Here is a 16392-nt window from a genome sequence, read left to right as displayed (position 1 = left end):
TCTTTCATCTTCAGTAAGTATGTAGTTAGGTAATAATTCAGGCATCCATTAAAATGAATAATTTTATTTTACAAAGTGAACTGAACACTAAGCTATTTTGGTACAATATGCTTAATATTACAACATAATAATATAAATCTATAGCATACAAAACATAAATTATAAATACAAATCAAGGTGAAAAAAAAGAAAAATTGAACACGCCGCTTACACCTATATTTGAAATGACAGACGACACACAGCGTCTATACAATATATGAGGCGAAATAAAATTGCAAAAATGAATAAAAATTGAACACAATCGAGAAAAGAAAAAAAAATAATAAAAATGAAGCTTTGATGAAGGAAATATTCAATGTGTTCCGTAATGCCGCCTCTGGCATAATTTCAGCTGGCAACACAATCTGTCTTTGAATTTACATTCATAAATATCTGGAATGTGAGTTTTAGTCGTATCGTCTAAAATCATCGATATGGAACAAATACCGCAGATTTCTATTTCGAATTCGATGAGTTGTTTGAAAAATGAATTATTTGGTCGTATGCATGGTCTTCTTCTTTCTATGTGTTGGTAAGCTTCTCTTAATGACATATTGTGGTATTTAATCAGGTACGCTAGACATATAGATGCCGATCTGCTGACTCCAGCGATACAATGGACTAGTACTCTGCCACCTTGTAGAATAGTCTGTAATTTTAAAAGAGTGGGTTAGTTAGGTGTTTAGAGTTTGAGAGTTGATTTACACTATATTTTTTGTAACTAAGAGAACAGGCGGTATTGTTTTAGGGTAGTAGGTAGCCTGATTTCAATTTTATGAAAATTTCAAAGCTAAATTCAGAAATTTTCAAACATAAAAATGAAAATAATTAAATCAATTTAAAACATAATTTCAATCGAATTGAAAATATTTTTTTCAATTCAAGTATTGAATTTTACAAATTAATTTTTTTATTTTCATTAATTTAAGAAAAAGTTATTTATTTGGTAAAATGAAATTTGAAAAATTTCTGAATTCAGCTTTACAATTTTTGGTTTTACTGAAAATTTAAAGAAATGTACCCAAAATTTATTTAGATACTAAATTACTTATACTTAGTTTATTAATTTTTTGATATTTTTGATCCATCAAAACTTCAATTTAATTTTCAACTTCAACAAAAAAAAACGGTAATCGAATAAAAAAATTAAAAAAAAAACAAAAATGCGTTTTTATAGTTACCTACTTTCTTTTTGTAATTTTCAAAATAAAATTTTTAAACATTTTCAGAGATAATTAAGTGTCAATTTTTTGAAATCCAATAAAAAATACAAATTTTTAAAAATTTGAAGATTGACTTTTTTATAATTCATTTTTGTTTTGTTTTAGATCAGACCAATTCTTTAAAATTTTTAAATTGAATTATTATTGAAATTGAAATTTTGTTTTTTGTGCTGTTTGGTGGGGGAGGGGTTGAAATTTAATTCAAGTGACTGCTTGCAGTGATTTTTTGAGGATTACAGATTTTTGTATTCAGCTTCAAAATTGTTATTTTTCAGAATAGAAGACGTATTCATTCCGCTTAGATTTTTTGGATAATTTGGTCTGAAATATTTTAAAATGCATCCAACTCATTCATTTTGCAGTAAAGTTTTCCTCGAGATGATTGTGGAGAATTTTTTTTCCAGAAAGTTTGAAAACAAAGCACACTTTTTTGGTTAAAAATATTTAAAACCATCCCTATAACTTACATTTTTCATTATTTTATTTTTTTTGTTTTTCACCTTTTTTTTTTTTGAAATTTAAGCGGCTGTAGTGAATTTTTAGTACCTACTGAAAAAAACAATAGGTAATAAAAATTGAAAATCCATTTTAAAATGTTGGAAAATTCTAACATTTCAATTAGATTTAAAAAAAAAGCCAACTCAAAAAGTGGAAATTTTTCAAAATTTTATTGATTCAATTTTTTTAAACTTTTCATCCAAAAATTAAATTTTCTTATTTTTTTCAAATTTTTATAATCACAATTTTTATTCAAAAACTTTAAAATAAACAATAAATATTTTTGGAGAAGTTTTTTACATAATTTGACTCAAAAAAAATTTAAAATTAACATGTCGAAATACCAACAAATTTTCTTTTAAAGAATTGAATTTTTTATTCAGAAATTTGAACAAATGAGCATACAATTGGTAAAATCTAAATTTCAGATACAAAACGTACCTACTGAAAATTATTTTAAAAAATTGAAATTTCGAGAAATCAGTTAAAGTAAGTCAATTCTGGAAAATAAAATACATCGTGAATGAATAAAAACAAATCAGAAAAGATGAATTTTAAAATTTATTGAAATAGATTCGAAAAAATCGGATCTTTAATGAGAAAATTGAACCAAATGATCACAAAAGCAAAAGTTGAATTTTGTAACTGAAAATGTTCCAAAAAACAATAAAAAAGAATTCTAAAAAGTGAATTGAAAAAATTTGAATATTAAAAAATTTTAATCTTTAGTGCAAAAATCAATCTAAAGTGTGGTTCAAATGCAGGTCTAAAAAACAAGAAAAAAATTGAAAATTTTCAAAAATCATTCAAAATAAATTCTGGAAAAATTGAAAACAACTCAAATTAATGAAAAATTGTAAATTTTGATATTTAAAATTCAAAGTTATCTTAAAAAATTGGATCTGCAAAAAAATTGAAAATTTGGAAAATAAATGTTGAATAAATTGTGGGAAAAATCGCTAATAGACAGGAATAAAATTGAAACAATAATAAGCACAAAGGAAAAAAAATGAAAAAAATGAGATCTGCAATTTGAGATTTTTAAATTTGGGATAAAAACATTCGGAAAATTTTCTGGCATTAAGAAAGTCCGAAATAAATTAAAAAATTTCTCAAAAATAGATTTTTTGATAAATGTTTTCATTGCTGTCAGTTGGAAAAATCTTCAGAAACTAAAAATGAAAAATGAACGAAAATTAGGTAATCCAATGACAAAAATTTGATGGAAATGTTAAGAAATTGAGACTTGAGAAGCTTGAAAATTTGATAAAAAGAAATGATAAGTTGAAAAAACAGGCAACAAGACGGCCAGAAAATCAACATTCAAAAGAGAAAACATTTTAGAAATTTGAAAAAATTTCTCAAAAAAAAAATGTTAAAAAATATATTTAAGAATACCTTATTGAAACATTGTGAATTTCAAATTGACCTCACTCATGGCCCCCAGAACCTTCCCAAGTAGGTAAAAGTCCAACAAATAGGTAATGATTTCCATAATATTCTGAGTAAGATTGTATTAGAATAGGTATAAATAGAGGAGAAGGTACAAATATGGACCCCCTCTAGCTTTTAGCTTTAAAGGGTAGAAAAAATTATCAAATTTTTTTTCGAATATACCATTCGAAAGGCCAAAGACTCTAGTATTTTGTGTAAAAAAAAATTTTTTTGGTTGAAAACTCACGGAGAAATTTGAATTTTACAAAAGTGACATAAATTGGTACAAATATGGACCCCCCCCCCCTAAAAAAATGTTTAAAAATGACAGAAAATGATGCGAAAATATATTCAAAGACTTTTTAACTTAAGTATATAAAAAACACATCGAATGCATAAAAAAAACATTGAAGTAAAAAAAATCAATTTTCACAAGAAAAAGGCGAATTTTCTGGATTTTACTTCTAAAATGGCCCGTACCAAACTTTCTTTGTCCCATTTCCGCCTTTTAGGACATCTGTTCTTCGTTGATTGCTTTTTTCTCAGAATTCTAGGAAAAATTATATGAAAAAATTTAGGGGTCCATATTTATATGTACCAACTTAAAAAAACTTGTCAGTTTATGAAAAATGGAAAAAAATTCAAAAATTGAGTAAAGTAATGACAAGTATGAAAGTGTATTCTGAAAGTATACATTGAAAGCTACTTATTTCGCTAACAATTTTTTTTCTAAACGTTATTGGAAGTACAGCAATTATTAAATGAAAACAGAGTACAATTTTCCAATGGCAACAAAAAATCATGAAAAAAAACAAAAATGCTGATTGCAGACAGGGAAGTTTGCATTGATCCGAAATATGTAACTAGATCGTCAGTACTACACTACTAGAACAATTTTTAGTACCAACTGTGACCGCAGCGCTAGTAGTATTCTCTAAACAGAGGGGGTCCATATTTGTACCTGGGTCCATAATTGTACCTTCTCCTCTATCTTTTGCAAACAACTATTGAATTCGAAAAAATATTATTTCATGTGTCACACAAATGAGACAATTTTTTTTGACTTTTACCCATTGAGGGAGGTTCTGGGGGCCATGGGTAAGATCAATTTGAAAAACTAAGGCTATATTCATGTTCAGCGATACCGAAAACAGTTATTTCATGTGTCACACGAATGAAACCATTTTTTTGACTTTTACCCCCTTTGGGGAGGTGCTAGGGGCCGTGAATGAGATCCAATCAAAAATCTGACGTCATATTCGTGTTCAGCGACACCAAAAACATACAATTCGATATATCACATGCCCCAGATTTTTTTTGAAAGTTTTGCCCAAATTTGTGGCAGGGGGTGCTCCCCCACCATTAAAATATCCCACCTCGAAAATTAAATATTTCAAAAAAGCATCAAAAGGTACATTTGTGAAAATTTTTTCAGATTTTTTAATGGTAGCTTCCACGTACAGCGCCATTTTGAAATTTGAACTTTCAATTTTTGAAAATTTCAAAATACTTAAAAAGTTTAAAATGCAATGTCCTTTCAAAATATGAAATCAGTTTTGATCAAAATATCATTTCTTTGGTGATATGCGCTGCTGAAGTTGAATACATTGAGACCAATGTGAAAATAATTGAAGCCCCCCCACCCACCTCCTGAAAGGGCTGGAAGTGGGACCAAACTGATTGCGGGTTTCTTACTTATTGGGTGGGTAAACATTGTAAAAAAAAATTGAAAGAAGTTAACCAATTGAAACATTGGAAAAGGTAATTTCGATAATTTTTCCTCTTCCTCTCTGCCTTCTTTCCTCCCTGCGAAAAATACAGTCCCCAAACTAATACTCTGGCTATAATTATAGCCTAAGCTATAAGCCTAAAATTTGCACAGATACTTACATTTTTAATAGTATCCGTAATTGTATGGAAATATTGAGATAAATTGGTATGTGTCGAGTCCCGAACAGGTATTCTGAGATACGTAATATGATCAGCAATCGGCGGATCTGGCAGCTCCTCTCTAGTGGTGCAGTTAATCACACAAGTGATGCCCAATTTTTCAAACGTGTCTGCCCTCAAAGCGCAAGCTCCGCACAGATATAAATCATCTGTAATCTTCGATACGCTGAATCTGCAAAAAAACAGAAAAAAAAATCATCGTGAAAATTTTAAAATATGTACGGTAACGATGACCTTTTGGTAAGTATCCAAACAACGTGGTATGTCAATTCAATTCGTCGAGGTATATCGTTTGTAAAAACATACTGGCAGTTTATAATTTGGTAGGTCGTCGCAACATGTGCCTAATCCAAACAGTGGCATGGCAGTCGCAGTCGCTGAGTCGCATTAGTCTCATCACTTCATTGAATTTCGCACCTTGCTTACATTGTGGTAATTTACATAGTTCATTCAAGTGTCTCACAATGGTAAAGAATAGCGAGCCATTTATTTTAATGATGCTACCTCTTTATAATTTGCCAGTATAAAAGTGTAGTTTTGTACGGTGCTAATTTCAATTGGGTGAAGTAATTTTAACGAGGTCGTTGGTCTATTATCAAATTTAAAAAAAAAAATCCGGTAAACATCGCAAACGTTCGTAGAATTCTATAACGACATTTAGTTTGAACGAGTGGGCGATAATGTGAGATTATTAGTCGTATAAATATAGAAGATATGAGGCGAATACTTTGTATCTATGCAGTGATGTGACATCAGTAAGCGAAGACTAATCAAAAATCCGAGTTATTTTGACAAACTTCTAGACAAGATTGGATGGTGGGTCACGTCAAAACGTAGGTACAGATCTAACGACGCGTGGGAGATGTGTTTCTCCATTTTCTTCAATGAAGTGAAAAACATTCTGCGAAAAATGTCTGCGTGGTTAAGTTTGTTGCTGTTGAATAATTGGGTTGTTTGTTAACCCCCCCCTTCCGCCAAATTGAGATTGTGTGATTTTATCTCTTTTTTCTCTTCCTCTTTTAATCTTCCATGGGGGGGGGGGTCATCAAAAATACTATGTGGGTCGTTTTCGAAGAAAATTTTATTCGAATTTGGATGCTTAAAAATACGAGGTAGGCAGACGAGGATCATTTTTGATTGCAAATAGAAAAGATTTTGGAATTTTAAGATATTTAAATCTGCTGCGATTCTAATCCTCTTTTTTTCGGAGAAATTTTAGATTTTTTCAAAAATAATGTTTTTGTGGGAAAACTGAAAAAAAAATGACAAAAGTTTTCCAAGCAACGCAAGAATCGCTCTAGTACTAGCTGAACTCCTCAATCTGCAACTCAAAAATGTCTCCAAACACGTTCTCGAAAAAATATCAAATCAGACTGTTCGGATGAGAAATTCTATACCTATACCTTCAATTTAATTTTATTTTAATAATTTTTTTTTTTTTTTTTTTTTTTGTAGAAGTCTAGAATGAATCATGAAAAATTTATTTCAAATGAGAGCACCACACCATGAAATTTTCAGCCTCTCCGATGAAAAATAAGCGGTACCAAATGATAAGTCCTCCCTCTCCATTTTACAAAATGTGAACAAATTTAGTAGGCTATGTGACAAATTTTTTAAAACGAAAATTTACCTGGGTAAAATTAACTTACATAATTATGTACCAATTATATTATCCCTCCTCAACTCCACCCATGACAAACATGTGAACTAAGAGGGGGCTTTCATTTATACTTGTAAAAAATACTCGCGATTTTTTCTTCTCTCATGTCCTGAAGATGTCAGTTTTCATGAAAAAAAAATCGTTGAAAATGTTAGTATGATTACATCGTGGTAGAACAACCCCCTCCCCCTCCCTCCTCTCCACTCAAGATTTTAAGGAATAAGAAAAACCCTAAAAATTGGGGTTTATAATCTACCTATTTTTAGATTTGGTCCATTTTTAGTATCAAAGAAAGCTTTTTATTTTTGGCGAATTTTTGAAAATGTTGGGCCAAAAATACAAAAAAATCAAAAATTTTACTCTAGGAAGCTGAAATTCGGAATGGACCTACTCGTATTTTCGACCACCCGAATTGATTGGAGACGGTTTCAAACCTTTTTGAATAGTCCTGAAGCCTGCAGAAGAATTTTGAAAGATGAAATTTCTACAAAATTTCGCCCAAAGAAGTTGGAAAACGAGAGTGTACGAGTATTCTATACCAGTTAACTTCAACATGCTGAGTCGATTGGAGATACGTAGTTTTAAGCCATTCTGGAACCTCCAGCTGTATTTTGGAAATTTCAGATTTTTTTTTCAACGATTTCAAAATCAATAATTTGAAAAATACCTCTCGTATGAAGGAAACTTCAGCTTATTTCAACTCCATTGAGTGAAATTTTGTGGAAATTTCATTTTGAAAAAATCTATTAAAGGCGACAGAACATATGCTCAAGACTGTTCGAAATCATTTCCAATCGACTTGGGAGATTCAAAATGGAATACAAATTAAATTACAGCTTTTTAGGTCAATTTGGTGACATTTTAATTTTTTTTTGTCATTTTTTTGCCCAAATTTGAGAGTTAAGAATTCGCCAAAAATAAGAAAAATACAATTCGGCGCCTACAATTTTGGCTGTTGATGCATTTTTGTGTGCTTTTTCGATTTAGCTTCGCCCAGTTTGAAAAGTTAGAATGTTTCAAAAATGCACAGATTTAATTTTATTCGATTTTTTTTTGATTTTTTTTCAACTTGGAGGCCTCTCTACAGGCTTAAGAAGTCCAACATTATTTGAAGAGACTGGAGGAGTTTTTATCTTGAAAATTGGATCACCTAGAAGGATTTTGATTTTGACCAGAAATTGAGAATTTTTTAAAAAATTATGACTTCAATTTTTAATTTTTTGTTGATTTTTTCCAACTTTGGGGGCATACATATAAGGGGACTAAGGAAAACTTTTTCTTGAAAAACGGGATATTCAGAAGGAGGGTATTTTGTCCAAAAATGAAAAATATTCAAAAAAAATATTGCACGTGACTTATAGACTTTAATTTTTCATATTTTATTTAATTTTTTTCAGCTTTGGGGGCTTCGTACAAGAAGATCGACAAATTATTTGAGGGGCTGAAGAAAATTGTTTTCTTGAAAAGGGAGTTATGTAGAAGAATTTTAATGCATACCTGAATTGGAAATGTTAGGTACTGATTTTAATTCCACTAAGTACGTGTTTCTTGTTTTTTTTTCTACTTTTAGGGTCTTAATAAGTTTGAGAGAGGGAACATTATTCAAGGGTACTGAGGGAGGTTTATTCTAGAAAATTGGATTACCTAAACGGATTTTGATTCTGAACAGAAATTTGGAATTTTTCAAAAATTTTTACTGACTTCAATTTTTGATTTTTATTGTTGACTTTTTTCAACTTTGAGAGCATACTTACACTGACTTAGTTAAGGGGCCATAGAAAGATTTTTCTTTAAAAGAGCGTTATATACTCCTAGAAGTATTTTTCCAAAAATAGAAATTTTATTTTCAAAAAGGAAGTTATTTAAAAGAATCCTATCTTATTTTTTTGCTAATTTTGAATCAATTCAATTTTTTTTTTATTTTGGAAGTTTTTTCTTGAAAAAAAGATTGATTAAATTAGAATATTCATGTAATTCTGATACAAAAATTTCCATATGAATTGTTTTTTTTTCAATTGAGGGGGTGGGACTATCATTAACTTTATTGCACAGTATAATGATTTCATTTCGTTTTACACCGATGCGTCAAAATCTGTGGATCGCTGTCGTTGAGTTGTGCGCAATAGCAAGGTTTTGCGATTTCCGCTTCTGCCCTTGTTCAGTATTCTTTCATGTGAACTATATGCTGTACTTACATCTAGAGACCAATTTTTCAAATATTTTTTAAGCCGTTGCCGCTGGTTCAAAAATTACCTCAGCCTTCACTGAGTTATCTGCTTGGCTGAGCTGGCTATACTCACTCAAACAGCAAATTTCTGGGGGATTTTTCGCATATTTTGGCTTTTTCAAGAGGCAAAACTTTTCGTTACTGCCACACACTACCAAAATGGCCTCCCTTCTCAGCTCGAAAAAAAAATAGGTATTTTAAGAAGTTAAATTTGATTTTGCATACAAATGTATTTTTGGGGTAATTTTATAATTGATGAAAAATTGCCCCAAAATGTCAACTTTGAAGCAATTGTAGTCGGCTGAGCCGCCGCCAAGTGAAATTTTTGCAGCCACCAAGACCTTCGGCTAGAATCGGCTCCGCCGCCAGCCATAGTGCTGTGCGTGCCATAGTCAGCGCAGGGCTCTACTTACATCTTTAAACATGGCAATTGATTGAGAGCAGACTCAACAAAGTTGTGATCTTTGCAGATTCACTAAATTCCATCTCTCAACTAAGATCTAAATCTAAGCAATATCCAATTGCCTCAGAAATCTCATAGCCTGGATTCCAGCCCAATCAGGAATTTTGGTAAATGAAACAGCAGACTTAGCAGCAAAGCTGTCATCAAGGATTTCACCTGTACTAGAAACAGCTGTAACTGTGTCTGATGTGATGGAAGCCATAAATGTTTGCGGTTAATTCCCAGCCAAAGTCTCACCATCAACATTCAAGATTTGCCCAGGAAGCAAGGTGTTGCCATATGCCATGTACAACTTTACGTCTATGTACATGCCATACCCTCCTCACCCACTCGCATCTGTTCAAAAAATAATCCCTTTGTAATATGCTCTACATGTCAAGTCCAACTCACTATCTCCATTTCATAGTAAGTATTTTTTATATAAATAATTTTTTTAAATTATTTACTTATTATTAGGTAGGTAGTAGGTTAGAGGTACATGTTATTTTTAATTTTTAGTTTCAAAAACTTTTGAGTTTTATGATCTTCAAAGGTGTTTTTGGATGTTTTTTCATGATATAGGTACTTCGATTATGGGAGAATAGGTACCTAACTTATTTCAAAAAAAAAAAAAAAAAACAAACAAACAAACAAACAAACAAATTCTTCACATGGAGAAGTTCAAATTAACCAAAGGGTACCCCCGGATAAGATAGGCAAAATGCCCTTAACCGCAGGTTTCGATGAAACTCACAGGGTATGTTTAGTACCCATAAAAAATAATTTTGGTCCCATAACCCGCTCCCCAACCCACCCTCCTCAGTCAGGGGGGACAAAAAACGCGTTTTTCAGGGGAAAAATTCTGCATCAGCGAGTAATTTAGATAAATTTATTCTGTAACCGAATATAGTTAGAGGATACATGGGGGTACCTCCCTGAATTTTTTCAGAATTTTTCATCGCATGGGGGAAGAAGGAGGGACAAAAGAAAACTTTAAATCGACATTACTCCGGAACGAAAAAACATACCAAAACGATTTTTTCGTCAAATATGTATTTTTAGGTCTACTTTCTATAGAAATCATCACCCGGCCATTTGGAGTGGTGGGTCAAGCTCAAAAGTTCAAAAAACTCTCAAAAAACCACGTTTTTTACGTTTTTCTCCAAAAATATGGACAAATGGCTGAAATCGAAGAGAACCAAGTTGTTCAGCGTGAAATTTTACCTCAGAATCTGTAATTGAAAATTCATTTATACCGCGCGATCGTACGTTAAAACTACACGCGTCACGCGCAGAAGTATTTTTGCTTATATGTATGTATCAAGATAGCTGAAAGGGTATTCCTGAGTAAAATAGGTGAAATGCCCCGTCCTCAGATTTCTGAAACTTTGATGAAACATCGTTGGGTACCTTTCAAAAAAATGTTGGAGCCAAAAAAATCCCCCACCCCACTTCCCTTGCTCACAATAGCGAAAAAACGTTTTTTTGGAGGGGGGATCATGCTTCAACGAGTTTTGAAAAAAAATCTGTATTCACTCAAAATATGTACTTGAAGAAGATATGATTCTAGCAACGTAAATTTTTTCAAAAAATGTTGGCTCCTCAGGGGGAAGATATTGACAAAAAAATTTTAAGCTGCCATATCTTCAAACCTAATTCAAGCACATGAATTTTTTTTCAGGAGTATAATATCAGCATGAGTACTATTTACTATAATTGGTATTTTTTTTTCAAATTTTCCGTCCAGGTGGGCCATCTTCAAAAACTCAAAAAACACTCAAAATTGTGTTTTTTGGGTCACGGCACCACAAAAAAAAGCGATTTGTAATTTTGCTTTCTGGCCTCCAAAAACAATAGAAAATCAACCAACTTCTTGAAACTCCAATTTTGGGGCCATAGGCACCCCCTAAATTTTGGGGCGAAAGTAGATTGACAATATGGGTATCGTTATCATATGAATCGAACTCGCTGAACACGAATATGAAATTTTATTTGCAGTTGGATCCTCCTAACGGTCACATTGTGGAAAGGGGTTGCCCAAAAATTAGATTTTTTGTGAAAAATGCTTCATTATAGCGCAATTAACGCCATGCAAGTTCTTAATCAAGATTTTCTTGAATTACAAGTATTTTTCAAGTACATAATATCTAACTCAAAACTATCAGAAAGGTTTCTTTTTGGTGTCGACCATTAAATTTTTATGTGAGTTACCTACTAAGTACATTGAAAACACAATAAGTATACCTACCTAGTAGATGGGTGGATCGCGAAATAATGGGGAAAATACTGTGAATTTTTATCAATTTCAGCAAAAACCTTCATTTTGAGTTGAAAGTTGCACAGAATAATTCTAGCTCTAGAAGTGGCCCTAAAAGGAAAACATGGGCCCTCAAAGTGGGGGGGTATTTTCAAAAAAAAACGTGTTTTTTCACTGAAGCCCCTGTACCCAATTTGTTTTGAGAAAAATGACGACCCAGTCCCAAATGAAATTATTTGAGATTCTGCGTCCATTCTATGCTATTGTTTTTAATTTGTTATTGCCAATTTTGAAAAATTACCCACAATTTAGGAATTTTTTGCAATTTTTCTCGATTTTTTGAAACCTAAAATATTGGCGTCACTGCGTCCCAAAATATTTCCTCAGTTTCAGAAATATATCTTTCCATGTTTTTTCTTCATTATAGCGATACATTTGCGAAGAAAATATTTTCAAAACCAACTATTAATAGCCCCCCCCCCCCCCCAAAAAAACGATTTGCAATTTTTCAATCGCTCACTAGAACTCTAAAAGTGCACTTGGATATTGACGGCAATAGCATAGATCGACGCAGAATCTCAAGTATGTATGTACTTCATCATACTGTCTCGTCTATATATTTTGAGTGAATTTAAAAAAATCTTTTTTTTTCAAAACTCGTTGAAGCATGATCCCCCCATCCAAAAAAACGTTTTTTCGCTATTGTGAGCAAGGGAAGTGGGGTGGGGGATTTTTTTTGGCTCCAACATTTTTTTGAAAGGTACCCAACGATGTTTCATCAAAGTTTCAGAAATCTGAGGACGGGGCATTTCACCTATTTTACTCAGGAATACCCTTTCAGCTATCTTGATACATACCTACATATAAGCAAAAATACTTCTGCGCGTGACGCGTGTAGTTTGAACGTACGATCGCGCGGTATAAATGAATTTTCAATTACAGATTCTGAGGTAAAATTTCACGCTGAACAACTTGGTTCTCTTCGATTTCAGCCATTTGTCCATATTTTTGGAGAAAAACGTAAAAAACGTGGTTTTTTGAGAGTTTTTTGAACTTTTGAGCTTGACCCACCACTCCAAATGGCCGGGTGATGATTTCTATAGAAAGTAGACCTAAAAATACATATTTGACGAAAAAATCGTTTTGGTATGTTTTTTCGTTCCGGAGTAATGTCGATTTAAAGTTTTCTTTTGTCCCTCCTTCTCCCCCCATGCGATGAAAAATTCTGAAAAAATTCAGGGAGGTACCCCCATGTATCCTCTAACTATATTCGTTTACAGAATAAATTTATCTAAATTACTCGCTGATGCAGAATTTTTCCCCTGAAAAACGCGTTTTTTGGCCCCCCTGACTGAGGGGGGTGGGTTGGGGAGCGGGTTATGGGCCCAAAATTATTTTTTAGGGGTACTAAACATACCCTGTGAGTTTCATCGAAATCTGAGGTTAAGGGCATTTTGCCTATCTTATCCGGGGGTACCCTTTCATGTTCTCCTCCCGCAAAATCAAATTGCAATTTCGTGTTTTTGTTTTAAATTGCTCCAAGCTTTATCAATTTGGTTAATCGAGCTTAAATGAACATTTCTCATCCGTTGGCAACTTCATTAGAATTTATGAATTTGAAAATCGATTTTGAAATTTATAAAATTGCACAATGTCCACCTTTATGACATGTTTCGACACTTTTCAAATGAGTAAAGCCAATAACCTAAGAATCAAATAAGCAACTTTCGAGAGCATTTCCCACTCAAGGGATCACTTTCTTCTAAAAAAGAGAAATTTTAAACGGTATAATCAGACAATCAACTTCATCTATAAACAAATCAACCCTCAAAGCAACTTTGTAAGATGCCAAAATGAACCAGACTAAATTAAGTTGAAAAAAATTAGAGACAATTTACTTTCGGCAATTTTTCACGACAAAAAAAATACCACTCTCGTACATTCATTTAGGTATGTGTAATGTGTATGCATTCGATAAATATAAATTTCAACTCGTTTAAAACACGTAGGAGCATCACGAGCACATGTTTATACGTTGGAAAAAATCTAATTTAAAAAGTTTTCTCATTACGTGCGGTGCAGGGAATTCGGTGCATAACGAATTCCATTCCATGAAACCTACACATGGCGAATAAAAAATTTGTCAACGCAGGGCTCGTTCGTTGCAGCTTACATAATTTTGCCATCGTATTTTACATTTTTTTTTTTTGCAGTCGTTGTCGAGTCATTGAATTTTTGCATTCTTTTAAAAAAATTTCAACGTTTGTGAATGATGAGTAAAGTAACCATGCATAGACTGAGAACATAATTTGAAAATGTTTGATACACGTGAATGGTATTTTTAATGAAGAAGAACATGGTACGAGGGAATTTGTCGACTTGTCGTGAGGATGATACCAATTTTATCGAGGTAGAAGTTTAATATCTATAATGCGTGTCAACCTAGTATTATTATACCTAAGGATACCTACGAAAATGTCTCCAATGTTAAATAACGAACAATAAATCACAATTTCACAACATAGCCTACTACAAGGTTCTCTTTTTTGTTCATTTCTCAAAGCTGAAAGTTTCATTTCAAGTTTCGTTTAATGACAAAGGCTCACGATAGGTAATTCATACAGAAGTAGGTTGAGGTTGAGAGGAAGTAGGCAGCAAAAGTTATAAGTCCATGAGGATAATACCAAATAATATGAGAGATGGAATAGAAGTCACATCATAAATGATTGAAATTAAAAAAAAAAAAAAAAAAAAAAAAAGGAACATGAAGAAAATTCTTCCAAATAGGTATCTTAAAATTTTCAAAAAATTATAATTTCCAACTTACAAATACTTCGCTGGATCCATAATCTGCAAATCATCCTGATTTGGAAACTGCAGTCCAGGTTTATTCATCATCTGCGAATTCTGCACCTCCGATGCGACCATTTTCACTTCTCGAAATCGAAAAAACGTCCACCTAATCAAAACAATAACAGAACGATAACCTCAAAGACGTGCACTCTGCTTTATCAGCAAAACAACTATAGAGTACATAAAATGCCATCGACGAACTGTTCAAACACAAACGACGAACCGAGACATCGTCCAATGGTGGGGCAATAGAAAAACATGCGCGTATTTGTGATAAAAATCCGCGACTTGAGAGTAAACAATGCGGATTCATTTCGAAAAAATGACAAGAATTCGTATTCGGTGCCAAAATACCGTCTCGAAAAGCACCCACGATTTTTAAAACACCTCATTATTACATGTCCTCGATGTTAGTGAACGTCTTTGACTCTCGGGACAGTTTCGTTCCTTTTTTTTTTCATTTTTATTTTACTCGCCTCGATTTTACGACGAGTTTTTTTTTGCTTTTGGTCCTTTTGTTTTGTTTTTTTAGTTTAATTTTCTTCGCTGTTTATTAATTTTTATTATCTTTTCGAATATAACGGCTTGGTTTTGATTGTAAATGACAAATGAGGACGTATACGTCGTATTCCAACAGAAGGTTTTTTTCACACATTTCGCGAATTTATTACCGGACGTTTACAAGGTTTTTGGGTATTTTTAGGCGAAATTTTATTACGGTAGAGAATTTTAACTCGTCTTTGTCATCGCGTTTTAAAACAACTTAGAAATCGAGTAATTGATTTGAAAAATATAGTAATTTTTTGTCGAGTGTTTCTAAGAATAAAATTGACGTTCAAGGTTAAGCTTCGTTTTACTCTTCATTTTTCTTTTCTAATTTTATAATCAGTCTTTATAGAAAAAATGCATCGTCTGAGGAGGGGTATTTTTTTCGCAGAATTGGAAAGAATTATTACAGATTGAAATGAAAAAAAAATTGAGAAAATTCCAACTTTAATTCTAAAAATGTTGGGTTCTATTTTTTTTTTTTTTTTTTTTTTTTTAGATAATAATTATTATTAAATTAAAATGTTATCAAATAAATATGTGTCCATTTAAGGAAATATTGACTTCGACTTTTTCTACTGATTCATTACTTCTTTACACATTCTGTACCATATCCTTGTTTTTTGCACCCCTATTCCCCCCCCCCTCGAAAGAATAGATCGCCTCAACTCACCCGAGTTCATTATACATTATGAAAGCCTACAAAATAAACCTCATTTCAAAGTCTACACTGTACAAAATTTTACCCTCGTGTGAGTGCGTACGATGATGAGGTGTGACTAAACATCGACAAGCTGGCATGTGACATGACAGTTCGTTGCACAAGGCATCAAAAAATGTACAAACTCGTGCTTTTAATCGACCCAAATAGTTCGCGAACGCCATTCCTTCGAACTATAAATTGCAAGCCTACCATTCAGTAGAAAACTATTTTCGTTCTTTTGTAATTGCATATGTTAAAATTATTTTGCACTCACCGTCGCCACCGTCACCGCCATCGCCATCATAAATGAGAATATTCGTAATAACCGGAGTTTTGACACTTGCTTCTCACTAATATTTAAGCGCGATCTGTCCTGTCTCCTTCCCCCTCGCTCTCCGTAGCGCCTTCTCGCTACTTATATTTATTAGTATTCGCGCTAATGGAAAGAGACGTATAATCATTAATTACCGTTTAAACGTGAAATAAAAAAATTTCCACCATCAACATTTTCACGGTCAACATGAGCTGCCGTGCTTTAGTAAGTCTAAACTTTGTAATAT

The 16392-nt window shown here is 32.5% G+C and overlaps 1 protein-coding gene across 1 annotated transcript; it reads right to left on the bottom strand.

The window, feature by feature from the left end:
- Positions 1–48: 48 nt before the first annotated feature.
- LOC135841903 (dual specificity protein phosphatase 21) lies at positions 49–14851 on the bottom strand. Its single transcript, XM_065359125.1, has 3 exons — positions 14558–14851; positions 5085–5316; positions 49–688 (listed from the first exon to the last, which is right to left on the bottom strand). The coding sequence occupies exons 1-3, from the start codon at positions 14656–14658 to the stop codon at positions 353–355; spliced, it is 669 nt and encodes a 222-aa protein (XP_065215197.1). The 5' UTR covers positions 14659–14851; the 3' UTR covers positions 49–352.
- Positions 14852–16392: the final 1541 nt, after the last annotated feature.

The sequence above is a fragment of the Planococcus citri genome, chromosome 3, assembly GCF_950023065.1.
Source record: "Planococcus citri chromosome 3, ihPlaCitr1.1, whole genome shotgun sequence".
Taxonomy (NCBI): domain Eukaryota; kingdom Metazoa; phylum Arthropoda; class Insecta; order Hemiptera; family Pseudococcidae; genus Planococcus; species Planococcus citri.
This window is presented reverse-complemented; position numbering and strand designations above follow the sequence as displayed.